The following is a 17,336-nucleotide window of genomic DNA, read 5'->3' on the forward strand; positions in this document are numbered from 1 at the left end:
GGACAGCAAGGCCAGTCGCATCACAAAGCCTCTGCATTTAAATGCGACATTCCTTACACACCTGGTTCTCCAGGGCAGGATCTGGCAACGACAGTGCTCTCTGGTTGGCAGTGCTGCAGCCATTTTAAACTCTAGAGGCCTGTATACTTTAAAAAAATTTTTTTTTAATAATTTTAATAACATTAACAGCTATCATCAAACTAAACAACAATATACTCAAATTAAAACCAAAGATGGATACAAGTTTGTCAGTATCAATACAAGAAAAGGCCTGTATACTTTCAATATCATAAAAACTGCTATTAAAATAGCGGAGGCCGGGCTGACTGCTCACAGAATAGCAAAAGACCTAACAATCATTTCCTTCATACACACAACCAATCAGTTTCTTCATTTAGATGTTTAGGCATCAAGGTTCATTGTCGGTCTTCTGTACAGTCACGCATTGGGGACTGTGCAGGCACAGGCCAGCCACAGAGAAAGATTCTCAAGCTCAACATGCATGCATGGGCTTTTACTGCTGAAAAAAAAAAGCATTGCCGAGTGGAGCATTGTCCCTCAGTTGCTTTTTTGCCGCCACTGAAAATTGCTCAATTGCTCTTTGTTATTAACTCTTCAGACTTGTCTTACATCCTGATATGCTGTAAGGCAAAAGTAACCTTTGTAGACACCAGTATGTCTCACAAAGCACTCTTTAAAAAGTGCAAAATGTGACACCAAAATGGCACATATTGATAAACACGAACTCTGCTGTCTCTGTCTGGAGGAATCATATAATATTTTCGCTTTATGGCACTGCCAGCGATTCACTCCAAAGGCCAGAAGTGAACGGGCCTCCTGTCTGAAGGTGGTGATGTCGGAGATGGTGTTGTCGAGCTCCAACAAGCTGACAGCAAAGCCATCTGCCGAGCATGGACCCGATCCTCAATCTGAATGACCTTCTTTGGTTTCGAAGGCTCACCAGATCTGATGAGGAACTGTTCACCGGTTCCAACTGCACTACCTACTAAATCCCACTTGGCCTGGGCATCATCACCTGTCAGATGACCAAAGCGCAAGGTGGAAACCGCTAAGCGCCAATCACCAGACCAATCCAAGCATGCTGCATCGGAATCACCAACAAAAAAATAGAAGACAATGTCCAAAAATCCCAGAAGATCGGCTTCTACCTCATTGCTTCTTTGTCACCGTCACTTGCCATCCTCAACACCCTTGCTGATTACTGAGGAGGAAATTATGGTTTCTTCCATTCCCTCACTTCCATCCATTCCGACCTTACACCAGGAGGAAAAGGAGGAGGTGAGCCCAATAGAGGAATTATACTGCCTTTTTATTGTGGATCTGAGTTTATCGGTTCCATCAACATTGGTTCCAACTCTCTCAGGTCTGACAATCCCTGCTCTGACAGCAGTTGCATCAGCTGAACCAGAGATGGCTCAACATCAACCTACTCAGACCTTGCTTCAGACATGGAGTCAACTGTCGGTTCCAGCAGGCGTGCCTCCTAATTTAACCATGCACTGGCCACTGGACTCAGCCTATCCTCTTCAGATACCAAATTGGCAGGAATTTCTATCATGGTTACAGGCTGCACCTCTTCTTGCTTCCACACCAAATCTCTCAGTTCCAAGAGATTTGAAAACAGTTTTGTTTTGTGATTTTTGAAGGTCAGAGTTTTGTTTATACACACAACCCTAGACAATAGGGACCTTGAAGGACCAACTGTGTGATTCACAATAAGGCAGCTTCATGTATTCATGTGTGTGTGTGTGTGTGTGTGTTCACCCATGGAAATTCAAGATGAGATCCAAGCCAGTATTAAGTAGTTGTTAATTTTTTTTATCAATAACATGTTTGTTCCGATATTGTATTCTAAAGTACTATTAGAGCAAATTAACAATTACTGGACTACACTGTATATGTATCTTTCCTAGTCATGAACACTGGGCTAAAATACATATTTTTATTTCTAGGAATCCATTTTATCTAAAGAAGAGCCAGGCTACTCAGTGGAAACTATGTATGACCAGGTTGTAAGATTATCAGGTGATACAGATCAGTTGCAAAAAGAGGTAAGTGTTATTATCTTTCTACATTATCTTGAAACACTTCAGAAGCCATATTGGTAAATAACCTATAGATTTAGTAAATTAGTATTAGTAAATTAGCACAGAATATACATCCTATAGAGTTTACTAAATTTCTTTTAAAAATCAAAGGCAACATACTGGTAGATTATAAATGGTGATGGTAGTTTTCATCTAAAAATTACAGAGGAATCCCCCTCACATGTAGTTTTTAGTAGCTTTCTTTCTCATAGAACTTTTCCAGCATGGAGCAAAGATGTTATTATTACCATTTGTACCATTTTTAAATAATATTGTACTAAAATCTTGAAAAATACATATAATACATTTGATGCTAATTAGGGCAAACTTCCCAGTGGTCACAACATGATACTAATTCTTATGAATATGCAAGACTGGGATTTGAAGATTACTCTTCCTGCAGGATCTTGTTGGCGGAAGCTAAAATTTTAAAAGTCACTGTAGTTTTATTTCACAAGATAATGACTGCTAGTTTGTATGCTCTAGGTATGCTCTTTTCTTTCTTTCTTTCTTTCTTTCTTTCTTTCTTTCTTTCTTTCTTTCTTTCTTTCTTTCTTTCTTTCTTTCTTTCTTTCTTTCTTTCTTTCTTTCTTTCTTTCTTTCTTTCTTTCTTTGGTACAGCTTGTAAAACTACTGTCTAAGCAGTTCAGCTTAAATAAAATCACCATTTGCTTTTATGCTAGTTAACTAGAATATTACAAAAAGAAGGGCAACTCAGCAATTCTACTGAAGGGACCTTGAACAAGAGTCGAGAGTTGGCTGTGTTTATCGACACATTACAGGCAACTGTTAAAGGTAATATGATTTCTCATAGGTGGTTATATTTTTGAGATGACGATATATATTATATTCATTTGTAAAAGTTTATAAAGTGAAAATATTTTTGCTGGGTTTTGTATAAAAGTTAAAAAGCTTGTTTTTCCCCTCCCTTCTGTCTGTTTAGTACTCATGGAAGTGGCAGCATCTCTTAATGAAACATTAGGTACTGATTTGACATTTGCAAACAGGACATTTCAGGATCTGCAAGATGAGATCCCTGTAATGTTGGATGTAATGCGTGGCAGATATTTCAAGAATCTATATCAAAATACTACTCATGAGCTAAAGTAAGTCTACTGGTACACTGGTGTTTTGGTGCACACACTTTAATAATGCATGCAGGAAACTTGTAGGCGGAGGACTCTAGCTTCCACAATGCACTTATGTTGATATGAAAGCCAGCATGGTGTAGTGGTGAGAGTGTCAGACTAGGACCTAGAGGAGCCAGGTTCAAATCCCCACTCTGCCATGGAAGTTTGCTGGGCGATCTTGGGCCAGTGACATACTGAACCTACCTGACAAAGTTCTTGTGAGGATTAATTGGAGGAGAGAAGAACTATGTCAGATGATTTGGGCCCCCATGGGGGAGTGGGGGTGGGATATAAATGAAATAAAACAAAAATAAAATGACACCAGTGGGTTGTGGCCTAGTCTCGGAATGCATGTAATTTTTAAGAGTGTAAAATGATTTATTGATTTTCAGTTGACCTTTAACACCGGGCTGTGTTTCCTTTTCTGCAAATTATGTAGGCTGTTCTCAGCAACTCACCCATTATGGAAGTAAATGGGTTTAAAGGTCTGTAACTTGGAGTAGTTGGGGGGGCCTAGAGCAAGCATTCATTTATATGGGATATAATTAATAGAATAAAGGCACAGTATGCATATGATTAAAACAGTACTGTTGACTCTGAACTAGATAATAGCAATGAGACAGAAGCCCATAAACGCAAGAGATTTGAAGTAGTCTGCAAATGTAATTAATGCTGGAAAATAATTGACTCTGAATTCATTTTAAAAAGTAACTTAAATCTTATGCATGTTAGGAACATTCAAGGGATATCTTTAAAAAAGTAGATAAGAAGGTACCGAAAGCCAACCTGTTTTTATTACTGCTATTTTATTACTGATGATGATTGAGGAAACCTTGTGGTCTCTTCAAGAGACCTCCATCTTTTGTAAGAAGCCTGCTCTGTCATTTTACTTTAGATTTTCTTGTTCTTGAAACTGTGATAGGAGAAAACCTTAATGTCTACACTGTAAAGAAACTCATACATTGCTTTACTGCCTCATGCAGACTCCCTGTGACGTGATCTAAGGATATTAGTTTTTCTGATGTCTTAACATTTTCTCCTACATAGTAGTATCATAACATTCTGATATTTTTGGCAACACTTACATACTGAATTTATGATAATTTTACTGAAAAACCTCCAGTATTATTTATTACTAAGTTTTTTCAACATCATTCAACAGCTGTAGAATTAGAAACAGACAGCCCAATCAAAAGGCCCCACCCAGCGCTGGCGGCTGCGCTGCTCGTGGGAGAGCTGGGCCAGCCAGTCAAGCCCGGCAAGGTGCAGCCAGGAGCAAATGTACCATCATTGCCCAGGCAACGCCGCCAGGATCCACCAATTGCAGGGTGGCTGCAGTTGATAGTGCCGTGAGTGGCAGGGGAAGGTGTAGCCAGTCCTGGGCCACGTTTCTCATCCCCAGCTGCCACTGTCACATCATTGCTCCACAGAGAGCAGGTGGACAGGGCAGAGAGATCTCCACAATTGGGCTTGCTGCACTTCAACAGAGGCACCTGCCCTGAGAGGAGCCCTGCCCCAGGGAGTGGAACACAAACAGTGCAGACAGGGCACTTGCCCACCTGCTCATCCAACCCCTTTTCCCAACAAGGGACAGGGTGGCACAGAAACACCATTTGCTAAAAATCCAAAAAAAAGCTACTATATGTTAAACAAAATTACTGGATCAATTCACCCAAATTTTCTAGACTTTTGTCCCACAAGATCGAAGAGAAAGAGACATAAAGATGCATTAAGAAAATAATTGACGTTAAGGGAGTAGCTCGCACCACAACAAAAGAGATTTTGAATGTTTTTGAGGATTACTATACTCAGTTATATACATCTAAAAAACCAAATCAAAAGTCTATTTTGCAATTTTTACAGTCACTAGCAAATTTAAGAAAACTGGACACTAAGCATCAATCTCTTTTAGATAGCCCAATTACTCAACAGGAAATATCAGACACAATAAAATCATTGCCAAATAATAAATCGCCGGGTCCTGATGGATTTCCATCAGAATATTACAAAAAATTTATCATGTTTATAAGCAAACCTTTAACTGAAGTTTGTAATGAAGTCTTAGAATGTGGTAAGATGCCTCCTTCTTGGACAAATGCCTCAATTACTGTAATACCAAAACAGGGCAGAGATGTCACCAACCCGGGGTCTTATAGACCCATATCCCTTTAAAACCAAGATTATAAAATCTTCACTATGGTTCTAACTAAAAGGATAAATTCATTCATTTCCCACTATATTCACCAGGACCAATCTGGTTTTATTCCGTCTAGAGATCTGACTAACAGTATTTACAAAACTTTAAACTTAATTTCATACTGCCAAACAAATAATATAGAGTCCGCTTTTATTTCTCTCGATATCGAAAAAACTTTCAATTCTATTGAGATTCAATATCTTAAATCAGTGTTAAAACATATGTGTTTTGGTGATAAATTTCCAAGAATGATAGACACGATTTACTCACAGAATTCGGCTCAAATTAAAATCAATGGTTTCTTTTCAAATAAAATTGCCATTCAGAGAGGTACGAGGCAAGGTTGCCCACTTTCCCCCATTTTATTTATTTTGGCTATGGAACCCTTAGCAGAGACAGTTAAAAATAACACCCAAATACAAGGGATTACCACCAAAATTCACAACTTTAAATTAAGTCTCTTTGCTGATGACCTGTTGCTCTGTTTGGTAAATCCAATTAAATTGATTATTCCCCTACAAGAGACTCTAACAAAATTCAGTAATATGTCAGGGTTAACAATTAACCAAATGAAATCTCAATTGCTCCCAGTCTATATTCAAAAAGACTCAATTACCCATCTAAAAAAAATCTGCAATTATCGCTGGGTTTCTAAATACATAAAATATTTGGGCATTAATATCTCTACAGATTTGAAGCAGCTGTTTAAACTAAATTATAATGCAGTTATAGAACAAATAAAATTAAACTTAGGCAAATGGAACAAATTAAACCTCTCTTGGCTTGAAAGGTATCATATAATTAAAACATTCATTCTGCCAAAACTTTTATTTCTTATGAGAGCAATCCCACTCAAGATCCCACAGAAAACGATAAAAAATTGGCAAAGTTTGTTAAATAATTTTTTATGGAACTATAAAAAACAGAATTGCTTTTACCACACTCCAACTGAAATATTGGAAAGGGGGTTTTAATTACCCAGACCTCAACACATACCAAGTATCTACCAGATTATTGAATGTAGTCCAGATTTTACAAACCCCAACTTCTTTGAATTGGGTTACAACGATACATCCTAATTACGCACCTCTTGTAATACAGAATTTAATATGGAATGTTAAAAATGATCATTTATGCAAATTGATAAATAATCCTTTTTTAGTGGATATACTGAACATATAGTCTCGATACAAAAAAAAGATTTTGCCAAAATTATCCCAGTTTTCATCCTTTTTAGGACAATCATGGTTTCCCCCAGGCCAATCTAATTCTTTTATGTCTTTCTGGCAAAAACAGAATTTGACTCGTTTAATTGATATATCCACAAGTACTGGTTTTTTAAGTAAACAAGACTTAGAACATAAATTACAACAAAAAATGCAATGGTTTTCTTATCTTCAACTTTCTCACATGATGTATCAAATTGGAATTAAACAAATCCTTAGTGACCCTATGACAGAATTTGAACAGCTCTTAAATCAAACAGATTGGATGCAAAAAGGTTTGATATCCAAACTTTATAATTTGCTTCTTAATACCTTTGAATTAAAACCAGAGACATATCAATTAGACTGGCAAACTGATTGTGGATCTGTAATTCCCCCAGACCAATGGAAAAAAATTTGGTCTTCTAATATAAAAGATTCTCGCATCATAAACAACAGAATTCAAGCGTATAAAATTATCCACAGATGTTATTTAACACCAAAGAGACTTCCATTATTTTCACAAACTCAGTCACCTTATTGTTGGAAAGGATGTAGTTTGATAGGTTCTTTCGATCACTGCTGGTGGAATTGTCCCCTAGTTAAAAACTATTGGATAGAGATATTAAAGAATATAAAAGAAATAACAGGTTATGAAATACCCTTTGATATTAAGCTAATTTTTCTAAATCAATGGGACATCGTGGATATCCCAAGCATTAGGAAAGAATTAATTAATAACCTCCTAATGGCCGGAAAATCCTTTTTGGCAGCTAACTGGAAGTCCCCCAAAATCCCATTTATCGACAGTTGGTTTTCTAGAGTCTGGGATTATTATATCCAGGAGAAGGTTTATGAATCTCAGCATTTTCCAAAAGAAACTGATTTTATGACAAAATGGCTCCCTTTCTTTGTCTATTTATTAACCAATGATATACACCCTCCAAAACATTTATCGTTTGTCTCATGGTGTTTCTGAGCAATATGTTAGGTTTCATACAAACTGTAAAGAACCTCCCTCTCTGCTTAGGTATATCGCAATTCTCTAACCGAATCTTCTTATTCCTTTGTTAATATTATATTTGAAAACTGGTAGTATATTATAAGCTATTTGTTTCTTCTTGTATTATGGTTGAATTTAACATTGTGTAATTTGTTTTCTTGTTTATGCATTGTATGTTGTTTTTAAAGTTAATAAAAAGTTTAAAAAGAAAAAAAAAGAAAAGAAAAAAAAGGAAACACCATTTGCTTGCAACCCCTTCCTCTCCCCGTTGCTCCAAGAAACATAATCCCCTCCCAGAAAAGTGAGCCCAGAAAGGTGGCAGGACCTGGCGAGGGCCGCACTTGCAGCCTGCAGCACTCTGGATCACCCCCCAGGCCTTGGAGAGGTAGCTCCTTAGAGGAAGGCAGGGAGCGGGTTCTGTAACGAGTGACTGGAATGCTCATTGGAAATCATGGGAGAGGCTGGAAGGCCAATTGGATGTGATAGTAACGACAAATGCCCACCGACTTGCCCACCATTTGAACACATCATTGTATCACAAAGATGTGAGGAGAACGCGGGTTGGACCTTGACAGCCATGCTCCAGTCCTGGGATGACGCCCCCCAGAGTAAAATGATGGCCTGACAAGAGACACTGCTCCAGATGCCATTGTCCATCCCCTGCGCCAGATTCCCCATGTCCATCCCTGCCTCTGCAAACAGCAAAAGGGAGGGTGGTCTGTCCTCGCCGGGGGGGGGAATGACCCAGAGATCCCAGGATGTTGCTCCACATCCCCCGCTCCTGGCAGCAACCTCCCCCTACCCATGCATGCAATAGTCTTTTGCCTGTCTTATTAGATGCCAGCAGCTCTGTCTGTCAGAAAAGGAGAGTCCTCATTGGTACCCTACCAGACACACATGGGCCACACTACAAATCCCACCCCACTGCCTGCAGTTACACTGAGGGGGGGGGTAGGGGGAAAGGAAGCTGGATGGGGCCCCAAGGAGCCCCAAGAGAAGCTGGACTGGGCCCCAAGAAGCTGGACATCTGCTCCTTCTGGCAGCACAGTGACACCAAGACATGGAGGCTTCTGGAGCTGCTTTTAGGCCACCCCATCCATCCCAGCCCTGAGCCAGGAATCATTTGCCAGGATGTGTCAAAAGACTTCCCTATGGGGAGGTGTGGGGGATGACTACTGTCATCCACAGGCAAGCAAACAGACAGGGAGGTAGTTGTTTTTCAACACATATTTTATTGAACTGCAAAAAGTGAAGAGGCTGTCTGAACACATGCCTTTGCCAATGTCCTTTAGTGGGGAAGGGAGCAAAGCTAGTCTGCATAGCAGTCAGAGCCACGAGATCCATTCCTCGTGCTGCTCTCACAGGAGTGAGGTTGGGATGCGGATTGTCTTGGCGACTGCTCCCTAGGCTGGACCTGAATGACAGCCGAGGAGGATCACCAGGGGCTGGAACAGCCATGCTTCTTGGCCTCCCTGACAGGTTGCAACCTGCCTGAAAAGGAAAGACACGTGTGTGGCAAGCCCCAGCCCAGTCTGCCACGTTCTAGGAATGTGTCTATGGTTGGGAGTGGGGGCAGCAGCTCCATTGTCACAGGTGCAGCCTGCAAGCAGATGATGCATGCCCTTCCAGTGAGAAAGTACTCCTCATCTGCATCAGGATGTTCTGATCCCGTGGCTGCTTGAGGCTCTGATCCTGTGAGGGAGACAGTTGAGGGGCTGTGCACCTGCCATCAACAGGGAGTTATGAGCACCCAGTCACCCTGACCTGTGGCTGGCCGCAATTCCTCCTCTGCGTGTGGGGGGGGGGGGTTTCCTGGCTGATGGAGTCTGAATGGAGCCCCCAAATGGGTAGCTGGAGCCCCCCCCCCAGAATGGCTGTGTTGAGCGTGGTTCCCTAGGCAACTGCAGGGAGTGCCCACCCCCACTAGCAAGCATCACCTGCAAAGCCTGGCATTCGGGAGGGTGCAGGTGAGAGAAGGGAGGTGCAAGTAAGTTGTCCACCGCCCCAGCTCCTTTTTACCTATCAGTATGCCCTCACCCCTTCCCGAGCCAGGACCAAGGAGTCAGATAACCTGCAAGGAAACTTGGGTGGTAGTTGTTAGTGAGACATTCTGGATTTAGCTCTTCCCTTGAGTTAGTGCAAAGTACTCCTTGATTTTCTCAAAGTCCGTCAGTGCACTCTCCCCACCACCGTGAGCACCCTCTTCCACCTCATGTTCTAAGTCCCTGTAGTAGGGGGCTGCCAGGCAGAGTCTCTGGCTGCCACCCTACTTACGTGGGTTCATTGGTGCTCCGGCCGAAAGTTATGTAGCGTGCACGGGGAGCTGATTGGGTGCACTGAGGGGGGCTCAGCAGATTGGTCCTCACGGTAGTTGGCATCCTGTACTTTGCCAGGTGCCTGGGTGGAGCTGGGCATGGAGAGGGGGATGAATTTTTCCGTACAATGGCCTACGCCACCATTTTTCGCAGCCTAATTTTCCACTGCTGCAGTGGGCATTCCCAGGCCCAGAGCAGCTTAGGGAGCTGACTACCTTGCTCCCTGCCCCTTGGACTGCCCCCTGGCTGCCAGCACAGTGACTTACACCACACTTCCTCCTGTGTCCTGCTGCTGCTCCTAGGCGCCCTGCTGGTGGTGGTGGGGGGGAGGTTACTCCTGTGTAAGTCCAGAATACACCGGTGTAACCCTTAGTCTGCTCCCTGAGTGCTTTCCGTTCCCTCCCATCAGGATTGGGCTGTAAATCTACAGTTTTCTTACAGTGGTTGTGTAGAAAATGGATCTTCTGATTCATGCTTTAGGTGAAAGTCTCTTCAGTGTTTAGTTTAAACATGATCATCCGAGTAGTAGGTGGAGGAAAGCATTATGTTCTCCTGTTTTTAAATCGTGTGTATAGCATAGAAGTAAGCCACATCATCTTTTATATAGGAGACAAATATGAGAGTGCATTTAATTATGAATAAGTGATTTGTAAATGTTTATGTTAACAACAACAACAAAACCCAACCTCATGGGAAAAGATGTGGTATAATAAAGTCTGTATTGTATCTAAGTAGACATGCATCTTCAAACGTTTATACTTTTAATAAGACTCCCAATTTTTGTTGATTGTATTTGTCCTTTATGTTCATTAGTGCGGCAGAAAGGCTGTTGACACAAATTCAGAAAGAATACAGGAGGCCCCAACAAGAACTTTTGGATTTGCAAAAAGCTACAAAACGTGCATTATCAAACCACAACACCAAACTACAAGAAGTTACGGATCTTGTGAACGGGGCTAGCACTAAAACCAATGAGACCAAGCACCTGCTGCTGCTTCTTAATAATAAATTCATTCAGTTCAATGTAAGTAGATTGGTAATATATGTCATGTGGTTTTAAAAAAGCTAAGTTTATGGAAAACATATTTTTAAATGAACTGTATTTGCACCAGTTAAATAAACAAGATGTTCATTGATCTGTTCATTATACAATTCTAGATAGGCACATTCTATAACCAGTAGTTTTATGGAGCATTTGATAATTGTATTTCCATCATAGCATAAGAAGTTGAGCATTCAAGCAGACAAGGAGCTCTCTGTGACGCTTACAAAGGAAGGAAAAGTTCATGTGGATGCTTCTGCTGCCCTTGCTAAAGATTTAATTAATTCCATATCTGTAAGTTACTGAATATTTTGATACTCGTTTGGTGCAGTGAATTATTCATGTTTCAGTATTAAGTAATTTTGAATATTTAGAGTTTAGAAATCCACCGGGATGAACTGATCCTATGGAATGGCAAACTAAGGCAACATGTGGATAACCTAGTCATGCAGATGTCCACGCGGGGAGCTCTTGATCTTGTTTACAGGGCAGAGGATCGTGCAGCAGAATTACAGAGGCTTGCTCCTGCAGTAGACAGGTGAGAGCATTAACTCAGTCATGGAATTGACTGCATTCATACCTAATTTAAAGAGAGGGCCAGTTCTGACTGGTTGTGTTGGCTAAGAAGGAAAGAACTGTACTTGCCGGACACTTATATGGCATCTGTCTCACCTCTGGACTTACCAGATATCAGCTCTCGGGTTCTGCGCATGCATGGAGACTTCAGAAAGCGTGTAGGCCCAAAGTGCGCAGTTGGTGTTCCATATACAATCTGAGAATTAGCTCCACAGTTTGGGTCTGTGCAGGTTAGATTTTAAGTGCATAGTCCATGTAGGAACATAATGCTCATCTGTGGTTATCTAGCATGGAGAAAGTGTGAAAAGCTCTACAGGTGGGCAGGATGAGCAGGCATGATTCCACTTTCCCTCTGACTTCATCCCAGAATGTTCAAGCCCATCCAAGTTCCCTTCATATTTCTTCATATTAAGTTGTAGTACTTCAAACTGCCATGCTGTAGCTAATGGAAGGCAAAGATAGAAGTACTGATCTCCATATGTATACCTGTCCTGAAGAATATGAATGACAGTGTAATTAAATGCAGTGCAAAAGGAAGTTATTCCAGTTAGTAGAACTGCCTAGGAGACAAAGGAAATGCATTTTCCGGCTGTTCAAGTAATATGTTTTGACTTTGTCAATATACTTTCTTTGGTCAGAGTGATTCAAAATGCAACAGTAAAGCACTATGAAAAAGAATCTTTAGAGTGCTGTGTATCCAAATGTTGGTTTACATTTTATGTTAAACAATAAAATTTTTCTCCTGCTGCAGGGGCCTCTCAAATGTTAGAAATGTCTCTCTGAATGCAACAAATGCAGTCCATGCATACTCTACCATTAAAAGTCTGACTGAAAACGCAGAGAGTCTGGGAGATAATGCTAATAGAATTGTAACTGAACAAGTTCTCTTGGTAAGTTTTACTTTGACAATTAAACTACATGCACTCTTACAGTTTATGCTGTTGTCATCTTCTGCCAGCAGGTGATGACTTTTTTTTCTTTCATTTGGCATACCCTCAGTGATCCCTCCGTGCCCAATGATGTAATTGTTTTTAATGTTTTAATTGTTGTTTTAATGTGCTTATGTTTTTAAGCTCTGGTTTTAGTTATGTATTTTGGTTGATTTTAGTGGTTCGGTAATGTGATTTTAGTATGTTTGTTTTAATTTGTGAGTTACCCTGGTGGTCCTTATGAGGACAGAAAGGTTGGATATAAATTTTGTTAAATAAATAAATAAAATAAAATAGATGTTGATCACAGTTTTGTGGCAATCTCAGCATCCTCCATTATCAGCCATGGCAAAAACAAATTAATTTAAATTATGCTTGAATAACAACAACAACAACAACATTCGATTTATATACTGCCCTTCAGGACAACTTAATGCCCACTCAGAGCGGTTTACAAAGTATGCCATTATTATCCCCACAACAAAACACCCTGTGAGGTGGGTGAGGCTGAGAAAGCTCCAGATAACTATGATTAGCCCAAGGTCACCCAGCTGGCTTGAAGTGGAGGAGTGGGGAATCAAACCCGGCTCTCCAGATTAGAGTCCTGCGCTCTTAACCACTACACCAAACTGGCTCTCAGTTTGTAACCAATTAAAGATTGTTTCACATATAATTATATTTTCTCATGTGATTTTTTTAAGCCAAAAGAAGATTTTAATTCTACTGGGAAAAGAGTCCTCCAGCTTAGCTCCAAATTCTTAACTGAAGCAAAAAGTTTGCAGAAGAAATATCAAGGTAAGTATATACATATTTTTTAATGTTTCCTCTTGTACTGATGATGAATAAAAGGTGAGGTATGTATGGAAATAAGACTCCTCCTAGAGAAATAAGACACCTCCTCCTGAGCTGCTGTAGCACAGTGGTTACACGGTTTGGCTGTGAATCAGCACTCTACTGGTTCGAATCTCACTACCGCCATGAGCTCAGTAGGTGGCCTTGGGTAAGCCACTCCTCTCAGCCCCAGCTCCCCAGCTGAATTGTGGGGATAATAATAATACTAATTTGTTCACCACTCTGGGTGAGGCACTAATCTGTCTAGAAGAGTGGTATATAAGTGCAGTTATTATTAAAAATAACTTCTTTAAATACTTGTCTGTAGCAGTAACATGTGCATGTTGGCAAACTGCTTTTCAACCCTCTGCATTAAAATATTTAGATTAATTTGGAAAGGATTTGTAGGTTAAAAAGTGATTTCACTTCACGTAAATTATCCATTCTGGGAACTCGAACTGCTACAATAAATGTATATTGCATGAAACTCATTCTCCCCTCAGACATCTGTGTGTGAAAGCTCTGACTGGTCAGCAGTATCTCCTAGTATATATTTTTACATTGAGGTTTTATGTATCAGTCCAGACTGTATTGACTTCAGTGGGAATTACATTTCATATAATGGATTTTGGTACTGGACTTTTGATATCAGGGAGATTGAGGTTGAAATCCTAACATTGCCATGAATTTAATATGTGACCAGTTCTAACAGGATAGTTGTGAGGGTAACACAGTCCCTAAGCTTCCTATGATAAAAATGTAATGAATAAACATGGTTCTGTTACTGTTTGTTCTCTGCAGTATAGCATACTTTCATCTAGTTTATGTGGGCTGATGGAGGATAGCGATGTTAGAATATCCTGAATTGCATCTGTGCATTAAATCTGATGGACGTGTGTCCCTTCCAACTGGCTTTAAGAAATACAGATCACTACTCTTTTCTTCTTATAGGGCTTGTATCTGGATTAAATGAAATGAACATGAAAGTGAAAAAGTTTAAAGAAAAAGCTGATGGAATTGCTAAACAGCTTAATAACTCATGGTTGCAGCTGACAGCATTGCCAAATGGTAAGTGAAGACCATCTGACATATGCTTCTTCAGCATATAATGTGTGTATATTTAATACCATCACTTTATGGACTAAAATGGAGGTGAGGAGAACAAAGTAAAATGCTTTGGGTCCCCACTAGGGACCTAAATGAAGTAAATAAATACATTTTAAAAATCTTTAAAATAAACCCAGCAACAATGCCTTGAATTTTACTGTACACTAAGTGAGAAGCGTTCCTCTGACAGAGCAGGTCGGCTCGCTCAGCAGAAGGACGTAATTGGATCCAACAGGCTGGCTCCATGCCAGGCAAAGATTTAACTGGAATTTTTGCTTGCCATTCATTTGTCTAGGCACAGGAACTTTGAATGGACTCCTCTAATATAACATACTTCTGACAGCCTTATGCATTGTGAGTTCTAAGTTAAAACAATAAGGATAAAGAAGAGTCCAGGTACAAACCTTGATCTTTATCTATCAGTTAAAAAAGATGCCACGCTTAATAGAATAAATTCTGTTGTTCTCCAGAGCTGAAGTATGTGTATTTTGATATTGGGTTAGATCCAAATTACTGTGAGTGGCAATTCTCTTCTAGGAATTAGGAGACTCTTATGAACAGCATTGGGTGGGGGGATGAATTGAGAGGAGGAATTGGCAAAACTGCTCTTTCTTTGTGATCAGAAGAGGTGTTCCACTTCCACAAGCAATGTGATACAGGTACAGCCGCATCATAGGATCCCAGCCCATATTAATATGATCCTCTCTGAGACTAAAGGCCTACTGAAGAGGATCTGCTACAAATTCTATTTTATTAAAAGGCCAAATTTTGTTCTAGACCATATAATATTCTCTCGGGGTAGGCGCCATGCACCTTCAATACTTTTCTTTTGAAATAAGTATTTGAAATGTTTTTCCCCCCTAAGAAACACATAATTTTTCCTGGCCTAAATTTTTTAAACTTCTTTTGAGTTTCTTAGTTTTTGGAGCTCTGAGATTTCTTAGTATTAGTTCTTCAGTTTTAGCTATTTCTTGCTTTTTGAATTTTGTGATGGTGGTTATAGAAGTTTAATTCTGATGTTTCATTTCTGTTTTTTAAAATGTTGGATGCTACTTTGAAACTATGTTAGAAAGCTTATAAAATTCTTGAACATAATATGTAAAATATGTATCCTGGTTAAAATAGAGAAATTATTGAAGCTTTTCATGGCATCAAAAAAAAAAAAAAGGTAGAGGCTTACTGAGTGTTACAGTAAGGCTGTATTCATACAGCTCTGTTGTTTTACCTTGGCTTCTAAACTGGAGCTTTGTTTTTGAAGCATCTACACAATGCCATCCTCCAGTCATCTCCTTTAACCCGCTTAGCTTCAGCCTTTCTCTGCTTTACTCTGATCTTTCCTAAAAACTTGCAGTCCAAATAGATTAGCGTGCCATCTGGATAGATAGGTGCACATTTTCAAACCTCCCATCTATACTGGTGTCATTTTACTGCTGTCTTTCCTCTTGCAACCATCATTTCCCCTTCCATACCACCAGACCTCTTGACAGCTGTGATAATGGGATTTTAAAAGAAAGCATTACTCAGTGCAGCACCCAGCGAGTGAAAGGGAAAGAGGTTAAAATATTGCCCAACGGGAGAATGATTGACAAGCCGCTCCTCCCTCTCTGTGATTGGCCAGTGAGAAGGTAACAGCTGGTGCTGACAGAATTGTTGGAGAAGTCGAAGTTTGGAGTCTGACAAGCTGGGCCAGACTAGTAACCCTCTGTGTGGGGAAAAAGGAAAAGTTTGCTGTAACTGGAACAGCTTTAGGTTTAAAGAAGACTTTAGTTAAAGTACTTAAGTGTGAAAGCCAGCACTGATTTACACAGACAATTTAGAACTGGGGGTATATTGTTGGCAGAGGAAGTGGGTAGTGAAAGGAAACTCCCCTTCAGCCAAGTAATCAGGGTGGTGTCTTTTGGAGAAGAATAATTCCTGCCCAGTATCTATAAAAGGGAGTTTTGGCTCTGAGGAGGACCCTGGGTCTGGTGTAAAGAGAAAAGAGGGCTGTATTGAAATCAGATCATTTAAGCAGTAAAGTGAAATCTATGAAGGAACCTTGTCAAAGTAACCTTAGTTTGAAACTACCAACCTCTCACTTTTAAGATCTAAGAACAACTGAAACTGAGCTTTAAGAAGATTATTGTGCTTAATGCTCGTGAAGTATTTTGTTCTACAATCAAAACCAGCTTTTCTTTCCCTGCCTACCTATATACCAATGCTGCCTGTTTAATAAACCAGCTGTTTCCTTTTGAACTTTACTCAGCCTCCACTGCCATTTCATTTAAAGAAGACGTGGGCTCTTGCTTCTCCCCTACCAAATATTTGAGCTGGGATATAAACCAAAAATATTTGTGTTTTAAAGTGTGGGACAAAAGGAATTTAAGGTTATACCCAGAGACATTCTATCAGGGGCTGCCCAGCTGTAGCAAGCAATTGTAACTCTTTTAGAGGGAAAATCTGCCTTCCAGAGGGAGAGTGAGAGGGGCTTACATCATAATTGGTGGTAGTGGTGGGATCAACTTGTTGTGGGTTTTCTATTCAGATCACTGCACACTTAACTGCTCTAATCTTCTATAAATATGACACTTCGGTAGGGCAGATGGGAGCCCAAAGGTAGCATTTATTGGCATCATAAGCCAACATTCCTGTAAAAATTGAGATGGACCAAGATCACCAAGCAGATTGATCTGGAAGTCTTAGCCCACTGGAGTCCCACCTTAAAATTCCCTAACTTTTCAATTGCCACATTTTTCTTGGTTTATAAGGTAGTAGAGGCCATCCTGGATGTGACTCCACATGTTTAGCATGGCAATGGCCCATGTGCTGTTAAAACCAGATGGTGGTGATTATATTAATGAACTGTTTCAGGGTTCACAAAAGTCTTGACAAAAAACTTGTGAGGACTTCAACA

At 40.2% G+C, this 17,336-nt stretch overlaps 1 protein-coding gene across 1 annotated transcript in view; it reads left to right on the forward strand.

Moving 5' to 3' along the window:
- The window catches only part of LAMA1 (laminin subunit alpha 1), a gene marked incomplete at its 5' end in the record, with an annotated part of 132,054 nt that overhangs the window by 66,516 nt on the left and 48,202 nt on the right, over window positions 1–17,336 (forward strand). The window contains 9 exons of the mRNA XM_054985784.1: window positions 1,974–2,072; window positions 2,792–2,903; window positions 3,052–3,214; window positions 10,772–10,982; window positions 11,178–11,294; window positions 11,375–11,538; window positions 12,328–12,466; window positions 13,207–13,300; window positions 14,288–14,404. Coding sequence (XP_054841759.1) covers window positions 1,974–2,072; window positions 2,792–2,903; window positions 3,052–3,214; window positions 10,772–10,982; window positions 11,178–11,294; window positions 11,375–11,538; window positions 12,328–12,466; window positions 13,207–13,300; window positions 14,288–14,404 — 1,216 coding nt within the window. The remainder of the gene's footprint in view (window positions 1–1,973; window positions 2,073–2,791; window positions 2,904–3,051; window positions 3,215–10,771; window positions 10,983–11,177; window positions 11,295–11,374; window positions 11,539–12,327; window positions 12,467–13,206; window positions 13,301–14,287; window positions 14,405–17,336) is intronic.

Source organism: Eublepharis macularius, chromosome 7 (assembly GCF_028583425.1).
Source record: "Eublepharis macularius isolate TG4126 chromosome 7, MPM_Emac_v1.0, whole genome shotgun sequence".
Classification (NCBI taxonomy): Eukaryota; Metazoa; Chordata; class Lepidosauria; order Squamata; family Eublepharidae; genus Eublepharis; species Eublepharis macularius.